We start from the raw sequence: 20,267 nt of genomic DNA on the forward strand, positions 1-20,267 counted from the left end.
ACACACGCGGCTCTGATGGCTTACTTTTTGTTATTAAACAAATCTGCAACATTAGCATAATCTAAACTCACCTAATCCCTATTACGTCATTCACATATAAGCAGGACACACACACACACAACTTCCCCTGATAAGACTGTTTGCATTCACAAAGACACACACAGATGAAGTGGCATCTCCTCAACTCTCTACCCCAACACCCAAAAGCCCTGAGGAGGATGAGTCTCTCCTCCCACACACACACACACACACACACACACACACACACACACGGTATGATTGTGCGTCTAATCCAAGCACACTCATTTTCGCGCCCCTGAAATGGAGCGTTTTGAAAATGACGTAACCCTGTTTTTGTTTGAGAGCTCCAGTTTCATGTTTTAATGTGGACTAAACAACGACATAAATACGGTTTCATGTTTTAATATTGACTAAACAACGACAGAAATACGGTTTCTTCCTGTTTCCTTCTCTGATTGGTCATTCTCTGATCACATGACTCCTCTCATATGACTCTTGTCCCAGAAGAGACAAATCAGAAATCAGCTACATGGAAACCGACACTATAATCGTGGAAAACCAATTACTGTATTTTCCGGACTATAAGTCACACTTTTTTTCATAGTTCGGCTGGTCCTGCCACTTAAAGTCTGATTCAACTTATATATCAAAATATATATAATGTTCTTAAATGTTCTTAAATGTTCATTCCTGCTGACTGTAGATAAGGTAACATTACCGTCTACTGCCAGGAGAGGGCGCTCTAGGCTTGTGACTCGCTGGCTTGTTATGTTCATTTAGCCTATTCAGCTTCCCAGGCACTTCCCATGTTCAACACAGCTAACCGCTAGCATTTCACCAATAGTTAGCATCTAGCTAAGAAATTACACAGCCAACGGCAGTTCAAACGAGGGTAAGCAAACAAACGTCTAGTCATCGTTGATATTCCACATATGGCAGAAAGGAGACATCATCACAACAAACTGTGCGACCAGGAACTGACATTTTAATTTCCTTGTCATCAAGCTAACCAACATCAAGCTGGCTAAATAGTGTAGCTGAATAACGTGTTACGTTATTACGTTAACATACCTACTGGACACCTATTCAGCCTGTTGTTCTATGTGAATAACTTGCCTTTCCAGATTAAATGTCTGTTCTTGATCTTGAATCTAAATAAATGTGACTAGTCCAGTGCAACTTATATATGTTTTTTCCTCTTCGTGACGCATGTTTTGACTGATGTGACTTATACTCTGGAGTAGTGTTGTCACGATACCAAAATTATGACTTCGATACGATACCTGCCATAAATATCACGATGCTCGATACTAAAACGATACTACGGCGAAATCAGATATCTGGAGAAGAAAGGACTCATACCTCCTCCAAGTGTATGGAGTCATTTGTGTTGATGGTGTTGCAGGTCAATTCTGGGTTCTAAACTTCTAAACTTCCTACACAATTATTCTTTTTTTATAGTCAGTAAAATAGTAGGCCTACTTTGTGTGATTAAGTCCTTTATTGTTTGTTATAGTTCATTTACATTGTGTTGTGTTTTGGCAATAAAGTAGCTTTGAATAGCCAAACTAGGCTAGATCAAGGTCAGTGTTAAAATCACTGAATGCTATGCAGAGAGGCCTAATCTTTAGGCCATCTGATGTACAGTAGGCTACCCTAGGCCTTCCCGTGTTCATGGGGAAAATGTGAGGATAGTGTTCTTTGCGCCCAGTGTACAAGTATGAAGTTCCAACCACTCAGGTCTTCGTCAGACCATTACCTGTTGCAATATATCTGTGTGCATTCCTACATTACGTCTATTTCTTTGATAACATGATTTGCTACCACGTACTGTAACAATAAGCCGCTATTATTATTAGGACTCAACACGCTTGGTGGTATGCTGTGGGCTTTAATTAGCGGTCTACATGCCATGACAAATATTACCAGTAGTACTGACCGAACATGAAATAGATCGTTTACAAGTTATGGTAATGTTATTCTGGCGTAAACATTGCGCTTTCATTACGTTAGCACCCTATGATTACAGCTCGTTATGTCTCGTCAAAATGATTACCGCTCGTTATGTCTCTTCAAAATTCATTGATGAAGGAAGGTTCGCTTTATCCCAGAGAACCATACTCGTTTCACTTAGGCTAGACTAAAACATAAGAGAAGAACTTGGCACTAACCATGTAGTCGTGTTTTCTATAGCATATTCGTTAACCTGTCGTTCTTTGAACTCTTTAAAAATGTTGGGATATGTCTGCGAGGTGTTTAGCCAAGTTCCATGCGTAGCCTACTGCTTTTAAATGACTTTGAAACATATTTTACAAACGGGCCTCTGTGTACCTGATGGCTTGCCTTCACTATTCGCGATGTATCCGAAATAGTTGCAGATTTCACTGCACCTTTTGTTTAATCCACAAGGCCTAGAATTGTCGGCAAAGAACTATGTTGACGTTGGCTGCGCACTCACTCACTCAGAGCTGCCTGCTTGACACGCCCACTTGCCTAGATGCGTGCAAGGAGCAGTGAGAGCAGCAGTTCACACAGACACAGAACGTTATTATTTTAATAAAGTATCGATTCTAAAAACGTCTGAAATCATATCGTTTTTTGCTTGAAGGCATCGTGATACCTTTTTAGTATCGATACACCGTGCAACACTACTCTGGAGCGACTTATAGTCCGGAAAATACGGTAAACCCAACACTAATCAACATGGATAACCAAGTAAAACCGACAATATATATGTGGATAGCCAATTAAAACCTAGCCTGGTCCTACCAGACTGTCGTACATTTCATAATGTAGGATACAGAGAGTCTGGCCACTTTCCATTGCCAAGCGTTAACTTCCTTGAAGGTGAGTACTCTGTTGAAGTTTAAAACTAGTGGATCTGCCCAGAGCCACTCTGGATCTGCCATAACCAATCGCTAACGTTTGGTCGTGACGTATGTCTGGCTCAAACTAGCGCACAACCTCAACGTCATCATTCTCAGCCACTCCCTCTGTTTGCTGATTGGACCTGCAGATTTTTGCAGGAGAAAACTCGTGAATATACCGCAGACCCAGACGACGTACTGAAGGGAAATTAAAATTGAGCGGAAGTACGTAGGAGGGCGGAGCCAACACTATCGACATGGATAGCCAATTACGAGCTACGGTTCCTTTGCTGTCCTGTCTGAGCTGACAGCTGTTGTGAGGCTCCATTTTGCAGTCTACACAAGAAGCATTTATTATTATTACAACTATTATTAACTATATTATTATTATCAGCTGCCTATACACAAGAGGCATTTATTATTATTATAACTATTATTTGAACGTTTTTGACCAACAATAATGGCCATGTAATGTGAGTGTTCCGAGCGTAGAATGGACACAGAGAGTTCCAGATACAGAGCTGAGTATGCTGAAAATCACTTTAGTATTAAAACGCTGTTCCAGATACAGTGCTGAGTATGCAGTGTGTGTGTGTGTTCGTGTGTGTGCGTGTGTCTCGACTCCGGTCGAAAAAGAAAACGGAACAATGTGAATGGAACCATAGCATTCCTCACAGGTCTATGGAGCACTCGTTATCACTCACACACACACACACACACACACACACACAGGTACGCGGCCTCTCTGCAGCATAGTTGCAAAAGAGCCAGAGAGAACACATCCCAAAGCCAGGAGACTGTGTTTATCTGTGTGTGTGTATCTGTGTGTGTAAGTGTGTATCTGTGTGTGTGTGTGTATCTGTGTGAGTGTGTATCTGTGTGTGTGTGTGTGTGTGTGTGTGTGTGGTTGGCGTTGGTTCTGCTGCTGTTGAACACATCACTGAAAGAGGACAGACCTGCGTCACACAGGGTTCCAATCTTTTCCACTGACAACATCTCCAAACTCTCCATGGCCCTTCCATGACCTTTTCACAACTGACAAGTACATACTAGGGCTGTAACGATACACTAAACTCACAATTCGGTTTGTATCACGATTTTTGACCCACGGTTCGATACATACCTGGGGGGGGGGGGGGGAGTTCAAATATATTATTGCATATCTTTATTATATTATATCCTGATATAAAAAGAGAAAATACTGAATTTCTGATATTGAATTGAACTTGCATGCAGAGGGGCGTGTCCATTGAGCGCACGAGAGAGAGGGAGAGCAGAGGGGCTTTACTTCTGCACTGTGTGTGTGTGTGTGTGTGTGTGTGTTGGGCCAGCCGTGGCCTACTTGTAGCCGAAGGGTTGCCGGTTCGATCCCTGACCCAGTAGGAAAAATGTGGTTGAGCACTGCTCTCCTATGCCCACATCCACGGCTGAAGTGCCCTTGAGCAAGGCACCGAACCCCTCACTGCTCCCCGAGCACTGCTGTAGCAGACAGCTCACTGCTCTGGGTTAGTGTGTGCTTCACCTCACTGTTTGTACACTGTGTGCTGAGTGTGTTTCACTAGTTCACGAATGGGATAAATGCAGAGACCAAATTTTCCTCAGTGGATCAAAAGAGCATATATACTTATACTTATGCAGTCTACAATGAGAGCTATGAAATTATGATTTATTTATTTATTTTTGGACAACGTCGCCAGCCGGTAGTTAAGGCAGGTGACGTGTGTTGCTCATGCAGCCGCCTGGTGCAAAGCTGCCTTCTCACACCAACACACAGTTTCGAGGATGTGAGGATGTGAGTGTCGCCATTTTGGTTTCGATAGCATATTGTTACAGCCCTAGCACAGGTGTGTGCTTCATTCCACAGGGTGAATGAATGAAAATTAACCCACAATCTTGTCCATTCTTTTTCTATTAGGCTGGTTAGTTTCTATCATACTGTAGAAGTCTGCACACTATGTATGTATGGGAACACTATGGAGGAGGACAATAACACTATGTATGGGAACACTATGGAGGAGGACAATAACACTATGTATGTATGGGAACACTATGGAGGAGGACAATAACATAACTATGTATGTATGGAAACACTATGGAGGAGGACAATAACATAATTAATTGAATTGAATGACTTTTCCTGGCATTTAGATTCCAGTCACTGCATCACTCTAATGTCACATGCATCCAACTTGACTCCATGGTGCTCCCCGACCCTGGTGTTATGGTGCTCCTGGTGTTATGTGCATTCCTCATCCGTAAAATAAGGTGATCGCGTCATCATTGAAAGTGGTGATTTGCGCTGCAACCCGCCCCTTTTATGTGAACGCGCACAAACTCCAATGAGGTTAACCTCGGCTCAACAAATCAACTTCATATTCAGCGTCGTAGTACCGATTAACACCACTAAAGATAACCAGGTTTTGTCTACCCCGGTTTAACAAAGTAACCCTGGGTTACATCTGGGTAGGTTAAGCTCCCTTCGTAGTACAGGCCCCTGATCTGCAGATGGACAACACCAGCTTCGACACAAGTCCTTAGTGTCAGCATCTACGAGAGCCCCTCATCACGGGACCATCTCATATGGTCATCATGATCATGCATGTGGACATACAGGTCAACCCCAACCCCGGAGAAACCAACATTCTTTCTTTCACAATCACACGCACACACACACACACACACATTCTTTTATTTTCTTGGGGGAGGTGGGTGTTGATTATTATGTGTGTGTGTATGAATATTTGTGTGTTTATCTGTAGATATTTTTACATTTCTAGCAACTGTGCGTCAGCAACCCCCTACCACAGAACATTCTACTGCATCAACACAGATAAGGAGTGCATGTGTGTGTGTGTGAGTGTGTGTGTGTGTGTATGTGTGTGAGTGTGAATGTGTGTGTGTGAGTGTGAACGTGTGTGTATGTGAGTGTGAACGTGTGTGTGTGTACGGAACTCTAGGGGGTATGGGTAGCATGGATCCCTTATCTAAGTCTACATGCCTGGAGTGACTCTCACACTCACACACACACACACACACACACACTCACACAGCGAAACAAAAGAAATAACACAATATGGACATGCCTGCTACTCTAATGGATACCTTGGACATGGATACCGATTTTAATATTATTCTTATTACTCATGTCTATTACTATTTTATTTATTTATTGCATTATTAACTTCTGTTTTTTAACGTTTTATCTGTTTTATTTACTTTATTTCTACTTTACACAGTCACTGATCTAGCCAGGCGCACATTTCACTACTGGTCATCTACTGTTACTGTGCTGGTGACCAATAGTCATCTACTGTTAGAACTGTGCTGGGGACCAATAGTCATCTACTGTTAGAACTGTGCTGGGGACCAATAGTCATCTACTGTTAGAACTGTGCTGGGGACCAATAGTCATCTACTGTTAGAACTGTGCTGGGGACCAAGAAATCTCTCTGAATTGCTGAATAAATGTAACCAGGTGACGATAACGAAACAAAACTTAAACGCTGTGCCTATATACATTCTCTCAGACAACAGAAGAATGCATTGTCTCCCACGACTGGTCTAGCCTAATCCAGACCCTGGTAATCTAGAAAGATTAAGGGTCTGGCAAAGAACAATGTAATGGCCCAACTCGAGGGGCGGCAACAAGCATGCATTTAAAAATTTCACTGCACGCAATTGGATAACACTGGACCATGTTTACTCTGAATGAATTTGGACTTCAACACAATCGGATAACACTACGACCAATGTGTACGACGATGCAGAATCAGCTGAGTAAAGGTTCTGTGTGGAAACGTGTTTAAGTTAGCTTACATGCTACACGTGCACAGCAACTGATGGCCCTCATTTCCCAGATGATCTCTATTGAGGTGTGTGTACAGTGTGTGTGTGTGTGTGCGCAAATGACGTCCCTCATTTACAAGACGACATGATTCCCATCGGTTTTGTTGAAGGGGCGGGTTTTCGAAATGTAATGAAATTTGTTGAGCCTGAGTTCACAGTTTGATTGAGAAAGACAAACACTGCTAACCTGGAGTAACTTTCTGATGATGATGAAAGTGAGTTAACAGATCACTTGATAAATGAAAGTGCGGTTTTGTTATTGAAAGGGCTCTCTCTTCTCTCTCTCGGTCACCCAGGACTTGCCATTAATAGTGGACTCATTCTCAGTGAAATTCACATCTCTCTAGTGTGTCAGTAAAAGTGTTTTATTGATTATGCAAGTGTGTCAGTAAAAGTGTTTTATTGATTATGCAAGTGTGTCACACACAAATGATTAGATAATAATTAGATTTGATAGATATAGGGATAGAGTAGAGATGGAGAGAGAGAGGGAGAGAGAGAGAGCAGGGATGGAGAGAGAGATGGAGAGAGATGGAGAGAGAGAGCAAGGATGGAGAGAGCAGGGATGGAGAGAGAGATGGAGAGAGCAGGGATGGAGAGAGAGAGAGAGATGGAGAGAGCAGGGATGGAGAGAGATGGAGAGAGCAGGGATGGAGAGAGAGAGATGGAGAGAGAGAGAGAGATGGAGAGAGAGAGAGCAGGGATGGAGAGAGAGAATGAAAGAGTAGTGAACGGTGAAGAGAATGGTGAACTCATTAAAGAGATCCCTTACAACACACACACACACATAGACACACACACACAGCTCGTTCAGGAGTCCTGCAGCTGGGAAGGCTGACGGCCAACACCAGCTGCAGCTACACACACACACACACACACACACACGGTATGTGATATATGCAGTGTGTCTATTTGTGATGAAGTAGTATAATGGAAGTGTGTGTGTGTGTGTGATGTTAGTTGTGACTTAGGCACCACTTTGATACACATTAAAGTACTGGGATGCTATCCTGGTTTCCATGGCAAACTTACCAAAACAGATCCAACTTACATAAACACAAAGGGAACCAGACCAACACACACACACACACACACACACACACACACACACACACACACACACACACACACACACACACAGGAAGCCAACAGATGACCTGAGAGTGTTTGGATTTTATTCTTGGAATGGTGGACATCCATAATCACTATGACAACAGGAATCTATATTTTATAGGTCAGATTTGATAATGGTGACATTGGCGAAAAGGCTCTCGCTCTCTCTGTCTCTCTGAAGGTAGACAGTCACTACTGACCTATGACTGACTGAAAACACACACACACACACACAAGCACCTGTTAAAAACACTGTACACCCTGTTGTAAAAACACTAGTTTGCGTCAGCACTCTGTAAAGGGTGAAATAACAAGCGCAGCACATGCAAACTGCTCCCTGACATACACACGGCTAATCGACATACATACACACACAGGGCTCTGTCCAACGTAACACAAACGTAACATATGCAAACTGTTAGCCAGGGCTTCCATCGCGTGCCTCTCTCTCACACACACACACCGTGTTTGTAGTGTTTCCACTCTGAAACAAAAACTGAGCTGTCGGTAGGGTAGGCACAGCCATCCACAATGCATTTCCCTTACACACACACACACACACACACACACACACACACAGGCCGGCCTCTGGCATGCCGGGTCCAGTGCTCGGCTTCCTCCGCACAAGGGACGCGGCATCCGCTTTCCACAACAAAGGAAGCCCGTAGTTGAGCCCGTGCAGCTCCGGCCTGAGCGCGCGAGGCTCTGCCCACAACTTTCCCTCTCCGCGCCCGCTGATTGATCAGCTGACACTCATCACACAGTCCCGACAATCAATGTCCTCACGCGCTAACTAACGAGCTATTACATAATCAATAAAGTGTACCAACAAAAACGGCGAAATGTCAATTAACCGCCACGGCCAGTAGAGCAGAACATTCCACTCTATCCGCTGCGAATTGCACGTTTTTTGTAACGTTAGCGGGCGCGGGCGCTTTTGGGAATGACACTTGAAGCTTGCGAGCAGGCTGCGTTTAGTCACGACCGAAAAATGCGCACAGATTGAAAAAGTTGATCCGCAGCCAGAACGACTCCACTTATCCGAGTTTGGGGAAATGCCAAGACCGATGATGATCTCGCGCAAACAACGTTTTTGTAAGAGCGCGCAGCTGGGGGGGGATAGGCACATCCCAGCAGCTCTTTAGCCAGCTAGCATTCACACACCTACGGGAGGCGTCACATTCCACTCGCACTCTTACCGTGGCTAACACACACACACACACACACGCAGAAAGGAAGATCTGGGCGCGCTTTCGGCACTTGGAGCCGCGTCTCTAGCTTCGGTGGACAGCGAGAGCCCTTGTGATCGATGTTTTCTCAAATCAAAACAATGAAACGCAAACAGTGGCTCTGTGGCCAATCTCAGCTCGCGCTTCTGGCTAATACCCCAACATCTGACGGCCAGTGTCAAACAAAAGCATTAGAGGAGCGAGTATCGCGTTAACTTACCGGACTTCTCTTGGTCGTATCCTACGACAATAAAATAGTCAGCCAGCCGAGCCATTATTGCTTCTTTTTGGACATCTATCGACACGAATCAGCATTTTCCCCACTGCCAAAGCACAGCCATGTTTGACACGGGAAAGGCTAGTGCGCCTGCGTGCATCTGGCTCTCACCGCTGCAGGGCGTGGGTCGCTGCTCTCTACACAGAGCCGCGCGGAACGCAAACGGGAAGCCAAACCGGACAGCCCGCGAGCTCCCGGCTCCGGGGAGGATGCAGCGCGCGCCAGTTTCAGGAATTTTGGTTAAACAGGGATTTTATCATAAAAGTGGCCTCAAAACCGGTTTTGCAGCCAATCGTTTCATCACAGCCGCTCTCTAGTCCAGATATTAGGCTAGTTTGATAGCAACTCCACAGAAGAGAAGAACTTAGAACACACAGCTGTCATGCGTGGGTTTGTGCATTTGTGTGTTCATGTGCATTTGTGTGTGTTCGTGTGTGTGAGGCCATTCCAGTGGAATTCCTCTCTCGGTGTAGTTTCCCTTCCCCACCCTGCCCCACTTCCTGCTTTGGGCTCCATAGTGGACACAGGTCTGACATCATCATCTCCGCTTGCCCTCCGCACGTCATCTTGGGGACTTCTGCTCACCTGTGCAGTGCCCATCTGACATTCCATCCAGGTGACTGACAGGATGTGTGTGTGTGTGATGATTAATCTCTGAGCAGTTTCACAGTTGCACAATCCGCTCTCATAAGAAGGTATATGCAGATACACGAGACGCACAAACAAGCACACACACACACCCCCCACCTAGCTAATGCACCCCCCCCCCCCCCCACACACACACACACACACACACACATACATACACACACACATAGCCCCCACCTAGCTAATGCATCCACACAGACACAACCTACTGCACTACACAGGGCACAGTTAGACTGGCACAGAGAGAGACACACACACACGTACGTTCTCTCAGCAGCCAAACATGTTTACCACATACCAGTACCATCCCAGTCAGGTGTTTCCATGGTTACATGATGATGGGCTGGCGGGTGAGTTCTGGATCAAACACCTGGAATCTCAGTGGCATCCAAAAACACCAACACATCCCTGGGCATACTCATCCACATCTGTCTGCTGACCCCTACACACACTCGCACACACTTGCACGCACTCGCTCACACACACACTCTCACACGCACACACTCGCACGCACTCGCACGCACACACACACACACACACTTGCACGCACACACACACACACACACTCGCACGCACACACACACACACTCGCACGCACACACACACACACACACACTCTCTCACACGCTCACACTCACATGCATACACCCACACTCGCACGCACACACATTCACACGCAGACACACACACGCTCACACACACATACACTCACACATGCACACACACTCACACACAAAAATACACACACACACACAAACATACACACACACAAACATACACACACGCACACACCTCACAGTTCACTCACACAATTCCTGGACACGCACTCTCTGGGGGCAGTTATCAACATCTGCATGATGACCCCCCCCCCACACACACACACACACTCACATACACTCACACATGCACACACACAAACATACACACACACACACAAACATACACACACACTCACACACAAACATACACACACGCACACACACACACACCTCACAGTTCACTCACACAATTCCTGGACACGCACTCTCTGGGGGCAGTTATCAACATCTGCATGATGACCCCCCCCCCCCACACACACACACAATTCACACACACATACACTCACACATACCCATCCACACATACACACACACACACACACCCATCCACACACACAGAAACACACACACACACAGAAACACACACACACACATACCCATCCACACACACAGAAACACACACACACACACACACCCATCCACACACACAGAAACACACACACACACCCATCCACACACACAGAAACACACACACACACACATACCCATCCACACACACACACACACACACACACATACCCATCCACACACACAGAAACATACACACACACACCCATCCACACACACACACACACACCCATCCACACACACACATACCCATCCACACACACAGAAACACACACACACACATACACACCCATCCACACACACAGAAACACACACACACACACACACGTGTGTGAAAGAGTGTGTGTGAGAGAGTGTGAAGGGAGAAGGCCACTGGCCACATGTGTGTGTGTATATGGTGTCTGTGTGTGTATGGTGTATGTATGGATATGGTGTGCGTTTGTGAATATATATGTGTGTGTGTGTGTGTGTGTGTGAATGTGTTAATGTGAGTCTGTTGGTGGGCGCATGCATGTGTCTTAATATAAGGGGTGTTTGCATCTAGTGCATGTGTGTATTTGTGTCCATAATGTGGTGTGTGTGTGTATGCATGTGTCTATGGTGTGAGTCTATGGTGTGGTCTGTGACAATGTGTGTGTGTGTGTGTGTGTGAGAGAGAGAGAGAGAGAGAGAAACAGTGATTATCTGTGTGTGTGTGTGTGAGAGAGAGAGAGAGAGAGAGGAACAGTGATTATGTGTGTGTGTGTGTGTGTGTGTGTGTGTGAGAGAGAGAGAGAGATAGAGAGTGGAACAGTGATTATCTGTGTGTAAATGCTTCAGCATGTTCACAGGAAACTTCCTGGAATTTGTCTCTCCATTCTTCTCTCTCCATTCTTCTTTCGTTCCTCATTCCTCTGCCATGGCGCTCTTTTCCACTTCCTCCTGATCCCGGACACGTCCCGTGTGTGTGTGTGTGTGTGTGTGTGTGTGTGTGTGTGTGTGTGTGGAGAGGCTGGCGTGAGTATAACAGTAGCCAGCGTTTCATCTCTGTGTACGGATGTGCATGTGGGTGAACTTTCACATTTGAATTTGTGTGCGTATGAATGTGTGTGTGTGTGTGTGTGAGAGAGAGAGATAGAGAGAGGATTTGTCTATGTATTAATGTGTGTGTGTCTGTGTGTGTGTAGTTGTGTGTGTGTGTGTGTGTGTGAGAGAGAGAGAGAGATGTGCATATGTGTGTGTGTGTGTGTGAGAGAGAGAGAGAGAGAGAAAGAGAAAGATGTTTTTATGTGTGTGTGTATGAGAGAGCGAGATGTTTTTGTGTGTGTGTGTATGAGAGAGCGAGATGTTTTTGTGTGTGTGTGTTTTATGAGAGAGCGAGATGTGTGTGTGTGTGTGTGTGTGAGTCCCGCCCCTCTGTAGCGCAGTATAAAGGCGGTGGCGGGTGGCGGGACCATCACACTGTTGGAGTCACTGCTGTGGATTAACACTCAACTCTCCACACACTCAACTCTCCACACACTCAACTCTCCACACACACACTCAACTCTCCACACACTCAACTCTCCACACACACTCAACTCTCCACACACACTCAACTCTCCACACACACGCAAATAGAGACACACAGACACACACGCTGGACACGCAGAGACACACACTGGACAGAGACGGACAGACTGAATCGCCTTCCCTTCCCTACCCCTCTTCTGCAGAACACAGGTGAGTTCACTCTCTCTCTCTCTCTAAACCTCACTCTCTCTCCCTCCGTCTCTCTCCCTCCTTCACCTCCTCCGGTTCCTTTTTCAGGTCAGTCAGACTGAAACAAACTGGGCAGCTTAGCGGCTTATATAAGACGTCTGCCTCCCCACACACACACACACACACACCGGCACAGCAGCTTTCCATATGGCTTTTGATGGGCTTTTCATTCAGCTGTGTGTGTGTGTGTGTGTGTGTGTGTGTGTGTGTATTTAAGTCTGATATTGATCAGTTTGTCCTGCAGTCTTTGCACCACATGTCTGTGGTAGGACTGTGGTTATTGGTTACTTTATTGCTATATGTTTATGTGTGTGTGTGTGTGTGTGTGTGTGTGTGTGTGAGTGTGCGTGTGTGTATTCATGGTTGTAGGTTTACTAAGCCATTTGACCTCAGTCGGCATGTGAAGTGTGTGAGTGTGTGTGTTGGAAAAGTTGGTTTTTGGACTCTTAGTCTGCAGATCAGGAAAATATCGCCGACACAACTGCAGAGCCCAACAGAGAGAGAGCAGTCAGAGACTTTAGGAGACACGTCTGTCCTGCCCTTTAGGAGACACGTCTGTTAGGAGACAAGTCTGTACTGTCTGTTAGGAGACACGTCTGTACTGCCCTTTAGGAGACACGTCTGTTAGGAGACACGTCTGTCCTGCCCTTTAGGAGACACGTCTGTTAGGAGACACGTCTGTACTGTCTGTTAGGAGACACGTCTGTACTGCCCTTTAGGAGACACGTCTGTCCTGCCCTTTAGGAGACACGTCTGTTAGGAGACACGTCTGTACTGTCTGTTAGGAGACACGTCTGTACTGTCTGTTAGGAGACACGTCTGTCCTGCCTTTTAGGAGACACGTCTGTACTGTCTGTTAGGAGACACGTCTGTACTGCCCTTTAGGAGACACGTCTGTTAGGAGACACGTCTGTACTGTCTGTTAGGAGACACGTCTGTACTGCCCTTTAGGAGACACGTCTGTTAGGAGACACGTCTGTACTGCCCTTTAGGAGACACGTCTGTTAGGAGACACGTCTGTACTGCCCTTTAGGAGACACACGCAGCTTCCGTAGGGGACTAGAGGAGACACGTGCCCACAGCCTCAGTAGGAGATATAGGCGTGTGTCCTAGAGGATGCAGCCTCAGTAGGAGATATAGGCGTGTGTCCTAGAGGATGCACCCTCAGTAGGAGATATAGGCGTGTGTCCTAGAGGATGCAGCCTCAGTAGGAGATATAGGCGTGTGTCCTAGAGGATGCAGCCTCAGTAGGAGATATAGGCGTGTGTCCTAGAGGATGCAGCCTCAGTAGGAGATATAGGCGTGTGTCCTAGAGGATGCAGCCTCAGTAGGAGATATAGGCGTGTGTCCTAGAGGATGCACCCTCAGTAGGAGATATAGGCGTGTGTCCTAGAGGATGCACCCTCAGTAGGAGATATAGGCGTGTGTCCTAGAGGATGCAGCCTCAGTAGGAGATATAGGCGTGTGTCCTAGAGGATGCAGCCTCAGTAGGAGATATAGGCGTGTGTCCTAGAGGATGCACCCTCAGTAGGAGATATAGGCGTGTGTCCTAGAGGATGCAGCCTCAGTAGGAGATATAGGCGTGTGTCCTAGAGCATGCACCCTCAGTAGGAGATATAGGCGTGTGTCCTAGAGGATGCAGCCTCAGTAGGAGATATAGGCGTGTGTCCTAGAGGATGCAGCCTCAGTAGGAGATATAGGCGTGTGTCCTAGAGGATGCACCCTCAGTAGGAGATATAGGCGTGTGTCCTAGAGGATGCAGCCTCAGTAGGAGATATAGGCGTGTGTCCTAGAGGATGCACCCTCAGTAGGAGATATAGGCGTGTGTCCTAGAGGATGCACCCTCAGTAGGAGATATAGGCGTGTGTCCTAGAGCATGCACCCTCAGTAGGAGATATAGGCGTGTGTCCTAGAGGATGCACCCTCAGTAGGAGACTGGAGAATAAGAAAAAAAAGGTGATGTAAAGATGTAAAGTTGTGTGTGTGTGTGTGTTTCTATATCATCATCATGAGTGTCCTACTGTGGTGTGTGTGTGTGTGTGTGTGTGTGTTTCTAGATCATCATCATGAGTGTCCTACTGTGGTGTGTGTGTGTGTGCGTGTGTGTTCAGGTGATGTAAAGTTGTGTGTGTGTGTGTGTTTCTAGATCATCATCATGAGTGTCCTACTGTGGTGTGTGTGTGTGTGCGTGTGTGTTCAGGTGATGTAAAGTTGTGTGTGTTTCTATATCATCATCATGAGTGTCCTACTATGGTGTGTGGGTGTGTGTGTGTTCAGGTGATGTAAATTGTGTGTGTGTGTGTGTGTGTGTGTTTCTAGATCATCATCATGATCACGTGTCCTACTATGGTGTGTGTGTGTGTTCAGGTGATGTAAAGATGTAAAGTTCTGTGTGTGTGTGTGTGTGTGTTCAGGTGATGTAAAGATGTAAAGTTCTGTGTGTGTGTGTGTGTTCAGGTGACGTAAAGTTCTGTGTGTGTGTGTGTGTTCAGGTGATGTAAAGATGTAAAGTTCTGTGTGTGTGTGTGTGTTCAGGTGATGTAAAGATGTAAAGTTCTGTGTGTGTGTGTGTGTGTTCAGGTGATGTAAAGATGTAAAGTTCTGTGTGTGTGTGTGTGTTCAGGTGATGTAAAGATGTAAAGTTCTGTGTGTGTGTGTGTGTTCAGGTGATGTAAAGATGTAAAGTTCTGTGTGTGTGTGTGTGTTCAGGTGATGTAAAGTTCTGTGTGTGTGTGTGTTCAGGTGATGTAAAGATGTAAAGTTCTGTGTGTGTGTGTGTGTGTGTTCAGGTGATCCAGTCATGAGTATCCTGGTTTGGTGTGTGTTGAGCTGCTTTGGTGTGCTGACATCAGCGAGGCCCCGAATGGATACAGACGAAACCGCATCGCACAGGTAAGCATGTGTGTGTGTGTGGTGTGTAATGTGTAATGTGTGTGTGTGTGTAATGTGTGTGTGTGGTGTGTAATGTGTGTGTGTGATGTGTAATGTGTGTGTGTGTGGTGTGTAATGTGTGTGTGTGGTGTGTAATGTGTGTGTGTCTGGTGTGTAATGTGTGTGTGTGTGTGTGGTGTGTAATGTGTGTGTGTGTGTGTGTGGTGTGTAATGTGTGTGTGTGTGTGTAATGTGTGTAATGTGTGTTTGTGTGTGTGGTTTGTAATGTGTGTGTGTGTGGTGTGTAATGTGTGTGTGGTGTGTAATGTGTGTGTGTAATGTGTGTAATGTGTGTGTGTGTGGTGTGTAATGTGTGTGTGTGTGTGTAATGTGTGTGTGTGTGTGGTGTGTAATGTGTGTGTGTAATGTGTGTAATGTGTGTGTGTGTGGTGTGTAATGTGTGTGTGTGTGTGTAATGTGTGTAATGTGTGTGTGGTGTGTAATGTGTGTGTGTGTGTGTAATGTGTGTAATGTGTGTAATGTGTGTGTGTGTGTGGTGTGTAATGTGTGTGTGTGTGTGTAATGTGTGTGTGTGTAATGTGTGTGTAATGTGTGTAATGTGTGTGTGTGCCTCCTGGTGTTCCGTAGCGTGCCTGCACTGGGTGGAAGCAGAGAGCCTGATGCGAGCGTGAGCGTGACCAATCAGAGGCCAGGAGAGATGCTGCCATTTGTCAGAGCGCAAGACATCAGAGACGCCCTCCTACACGCCCGCACCAGGTGAGACACACACACACACACATTACACATCAGACACACACACACACATTACACACCAGACACACACACATTACACACCACACACACACACACATTACACATCAGACACACACACACATTACACATCAGACACACACACACACATTACACACCAGACACACACACATTACACACCACACACACACACACATTACACATCAGACACACACACACACATTACACACCAGACACACACACACATTACACATCAGACACACACACACACATTACACACCAGACACACACACATTACACACCAGACACACACATATTACACATCAGACACACACACACACATTACACATCAGACATACACACACACATTACACACCAGACACACACACACATTACACATCAGACACACACACACACATTACACACCAGACACACACACACATATTACACATCAGACACACACACACACATTACACATCAGACACACACAGACATTACACACCACACACATTACACACCAGACACACACACACACACATTACACACCAGACACACACACACACATTACACACCAGACACACACACACATTACACATCACACACACACACACACATTACACATCACACACACACACACACATTACACACCAGACACACACACACATTACAAACCAGACACACACACACACACTGTCCTGTGTAAGTGCTAAGCGCTGTGCACACACACACTCTCACACTGTCCTGTGTAAGTGCTAAGCGCTGTGCACACACACACACACACTGTCCTGTGTAAGTGCTAAGCGCTGTGCACACACACACACACACACTGTCCTGTGTAAGTGCTAAGCACTGTGCTGTCCTGTGTAAGTGCTAAGCACTGTGCTGTCCTGTGTAAGTGCTAAGCTGTCCTGTGTAAGTGCTAAGCTGTCCTGTGTAAGTGCTAAGCTGTCCTGTGTAAGTGCTAAGCTAAACTGTGCGTTGCCTCTGCAGCCCCCTGGTGGTCAGACGGTTGCGGCGCTCCAAGCCGGCGGTGAACCAGTCGCGTCGCGGCGGCTGTTCCCTGGGCACGTGCACGGTGCACGACCTGGCGCACCGCCTCAACCAGCTCAACAACCGGCTCAAGATCACGCAGGCGCCGCTGGACAAGATCTCCCCGCAGGGCTACGGCCGCCGCCGCCGCGCCCTGAACACACACACACACACACTGCAGCGCAGCACGCGGGCCCTCCCCACACACACACTGCAGCGCAGCACGCGGGCCCTCCCCACACACACACTCACACTGCAGCGCAGCACGCGGGCCCTCCCCACACACACACTCACACTGCAGCGCAGCACGCGGGCCCTCCCCACACACACACTCACACTGCGCAGGAGGGGTCTGGGTCTACAACCAGTCTGGACCAGCACGCTCACACACACCTGAACCACACACACCCTTGAGTTACACACACACACACACACACACACACACATGGCTGGACCCATAGGACTATAGGCTGCACCCGCCAGCCACCAGCTTCAACAGCTGCCAAGAGACGGAGAGAGAGAGAGAGAGAGACGGAGGGATGAAGAGAGAGACAAACAGAGATGTAAAAAAGAGACTTCGTCAGTGTGAGAGAAGAGGAGGAGGAACTCTCTCTCTCTCTGTCAAAAACAACAGCTGAACCATCTCAAAAGAGACTGGGAGAAAAAGAGAGAAGAGAGAAGAGAGAGAGAGAGAGAGAGAGAGAGAGAGAGAGGGGGGAGAACGAGCTGTAACAGTAGTGGAGCTGGAACAGTAAAGCCCTCTCTGCTGACCTCCTGCCAGGACTGACTGACCAGCAGACATCTGGTGCTCTTGCACCCCCGCACCCCTCATCCCCCCCAGCCCGCACCCTCAACCCCCCCCACCCTCCTCCACTCCCCCAGACCAGACCCCCCACCCACCCAACCCCCCCCCCCCCCCCTCCACTCCCCCAGCAGACATCTGGTGCTCTTGCACCCCCGCACTCCTCCACTCCCCCAGCCCGCACCCTCAACCCCCCCCCCCCCAGAACTCCTGCCAGTACTGCACAGGGACACTCTGGCGCTCCCGTACTCAACATGAAGTGCCCAGCACACACACACACACACACACACACACCAAGAGGCATACACACATTCATACTTAACCTTTACTTGAAGTTCGAACACTACTGTGCAATAATGTAAATATGTGCCAATCTGTGCATACAGTATGTAGCATTTTCTCTATGAGTTTGTATATAAGATTTGATTAACCTCACCTGTTTGTATATATGTGAAACATTGTTAGCTGCATTCTATTTATACAGAAGGATGACAAAAAGTGCCTCAATAATATATTTGTATTTTTTTTATTTTGGATCATGTATGAAAAAGTTTTAATAAAGCATTTTTATGGAAACTGCCATAGTGGTAGCCATCTTTTTGTTTGTGTGTGTGTGTGTGTGTGTGTGTGTGTGTGTGTGTGTGTGTGTGTGTGTAAGAGAGAGACTGGCTACTGCTGGTCTGCTGGTCAGGGTAGGTTGAGATGGAGGAGCACTTCACTTCACTGCGAAAAGTATTTAAGAATTAAGAAAAACCATTTAAGTATAGTATACGTATAGTATATATACACTCTTTTGATCCCGTGAGGGAAATTTGGTCTCTGCATTTATCCCAATCCGTGAATTAGTGAAACACACACAGCACACAGTGTACACACAGTGATGTGAAGCACACACTAATCCCGGCGCAGTGAGCTGCCTGCAACAACAGCGGCGCTCGGGGAGCAGTGAGGGGTTAGGTGCCTTGCTCAAGGGCACTTCAGACGTGCCTACTGGTCGGGGTTCAAACCGGCAACCCTCTGGTTACAAGTCCGAAGTGCTAACCACCTTATCTGGTGAGAGTCCAACTTCTGTACTTAAATTTTCAAATGAGTACGTTTTCTATTAGTTTTGAATTGGCTGGAAAGAGCATAGTATAAGCTTTATGTTGTAGTGTAACTTCACTTTGGGGAGTAAGAGTGCATGTTCTTTTACAATCAATAATCAATGTCCTATTCACATATGACTGAGAGGTGCACGCCTGAATACCGCAGCTAGGAATAATGGAATAGGACTCCGGTTCTATTTTGTGGGTTTTCGGAACCAGGGCCATGATTAAGAGGGACGGCCGGGGGCATTCGTATTGCGCCGCTAGAGGTGAAATTCTTGGACCGGCGCAAGACGGACGAAAGCGAAAGCATTTGTCGTGTTTTTCTATGACTTAAAGAATGCATGTATGGTTTTATAAACTTTAATATTCCTGCAGTTATTATGAGACTGCAAGGCCTGTACACATCCTAAACAGACCAGAGCAGCGGTCAAGGAGTGCAGGAGGATACAGTAGACACACACACACACACACACACACACACACACACACATATTAGGCCTCTCATATGATGGAGGATACAGTAGACACTAGGCCTCTCATTTGATGGAGGATACAGTAGACACTAGGCCTCTCATTTGATGGCCAGTATCAGAGGATGATGCCAGCTGGTGAGGATAAGAGCAAGGCCAAGTCACAGGTAGACATTGTATGCTATGAAGTAAACAGTGTTTGGAATAACGCCGTTTAAAAGAGTTCAGTAACGGGGTAATCTAACTAATTACTTTACCCGTCGTTACAACGCCGTTGTATGTTCTTACCTTAACTTTCACGAGTTGAGTCATACCTCTCCCGCGCCGGT

General features: G+C 46.6%; 2 protein-coding genes across 2 annotated transcripts in view; one reads left to right on the forward strand and one right to left on the reverse strand.

Moving 5' to 3' along the window:
- The window catches only part of sbf2 (SET binding factor 2), a 109,909-nt gene extending 100,472 nt beyond the window's left edge, over positions 1 to 9,437 (reverse strand). The window contains exon 1 of the mRNA XM_076291488.1: positions 9,297 to 9,437. Coding sequence (XP_076147603.1) covers positions 9,297 to 9,351 — 55 coding nt within the window. The 5' untranslated portion in view covers positions 9,352 to 9,437. The remainder of the gene's footprint in view (positions 1 to 9,296) is intronic.
- A 3,193-nt stretch (positions 9,438 to 12,630) lies between these two features.
- On the forward strand, positions 12,631 to 18,394 carry adma (adrenomedullin a). Its single transcript, XM_076292810.1, has 4 exons — positions 12,631 to 12,868; positions 15,697 to 15,799; positions 16,427 to 16,555; positions 17,540 to 18,394. The coding sequence occupies exons 2-4, from the start codon at positions 15,708 to 15,710 to the stop codon at positions 17,973 to 17,975; spliced, it is 657 nt and encodes a 218-aa protein (XP_076148925.1). The 5' UTR covers positions 12,631 to 12,868; positions 15,697 to 15,707; the 3' UTR covers positions 17,976 to 18,394.
- The last annotated feature ends 1,873 nt before the right edge of the window (positions 18,395 to 20,267 follow it).

This window comes from Alosa pseudoharengus, unplaced genomic scaffold, assembly GCF_046254945.1.
Source record: "Alosa pseudoharengus isolate Yale_2024_CS ecotype anadromous, Long Island Sound unplaced genomic scaffold, YU_APseudo_1.1 YU_APseudo_1.1_scf_19, whole genome shotgun sequence".
Lineage (NCBI taxonomy): Eukaryota > Metazoa > Chordata > Actinopteri > Clupeiformes > Clupeidae > Alosa > Alosa pseudoharengus.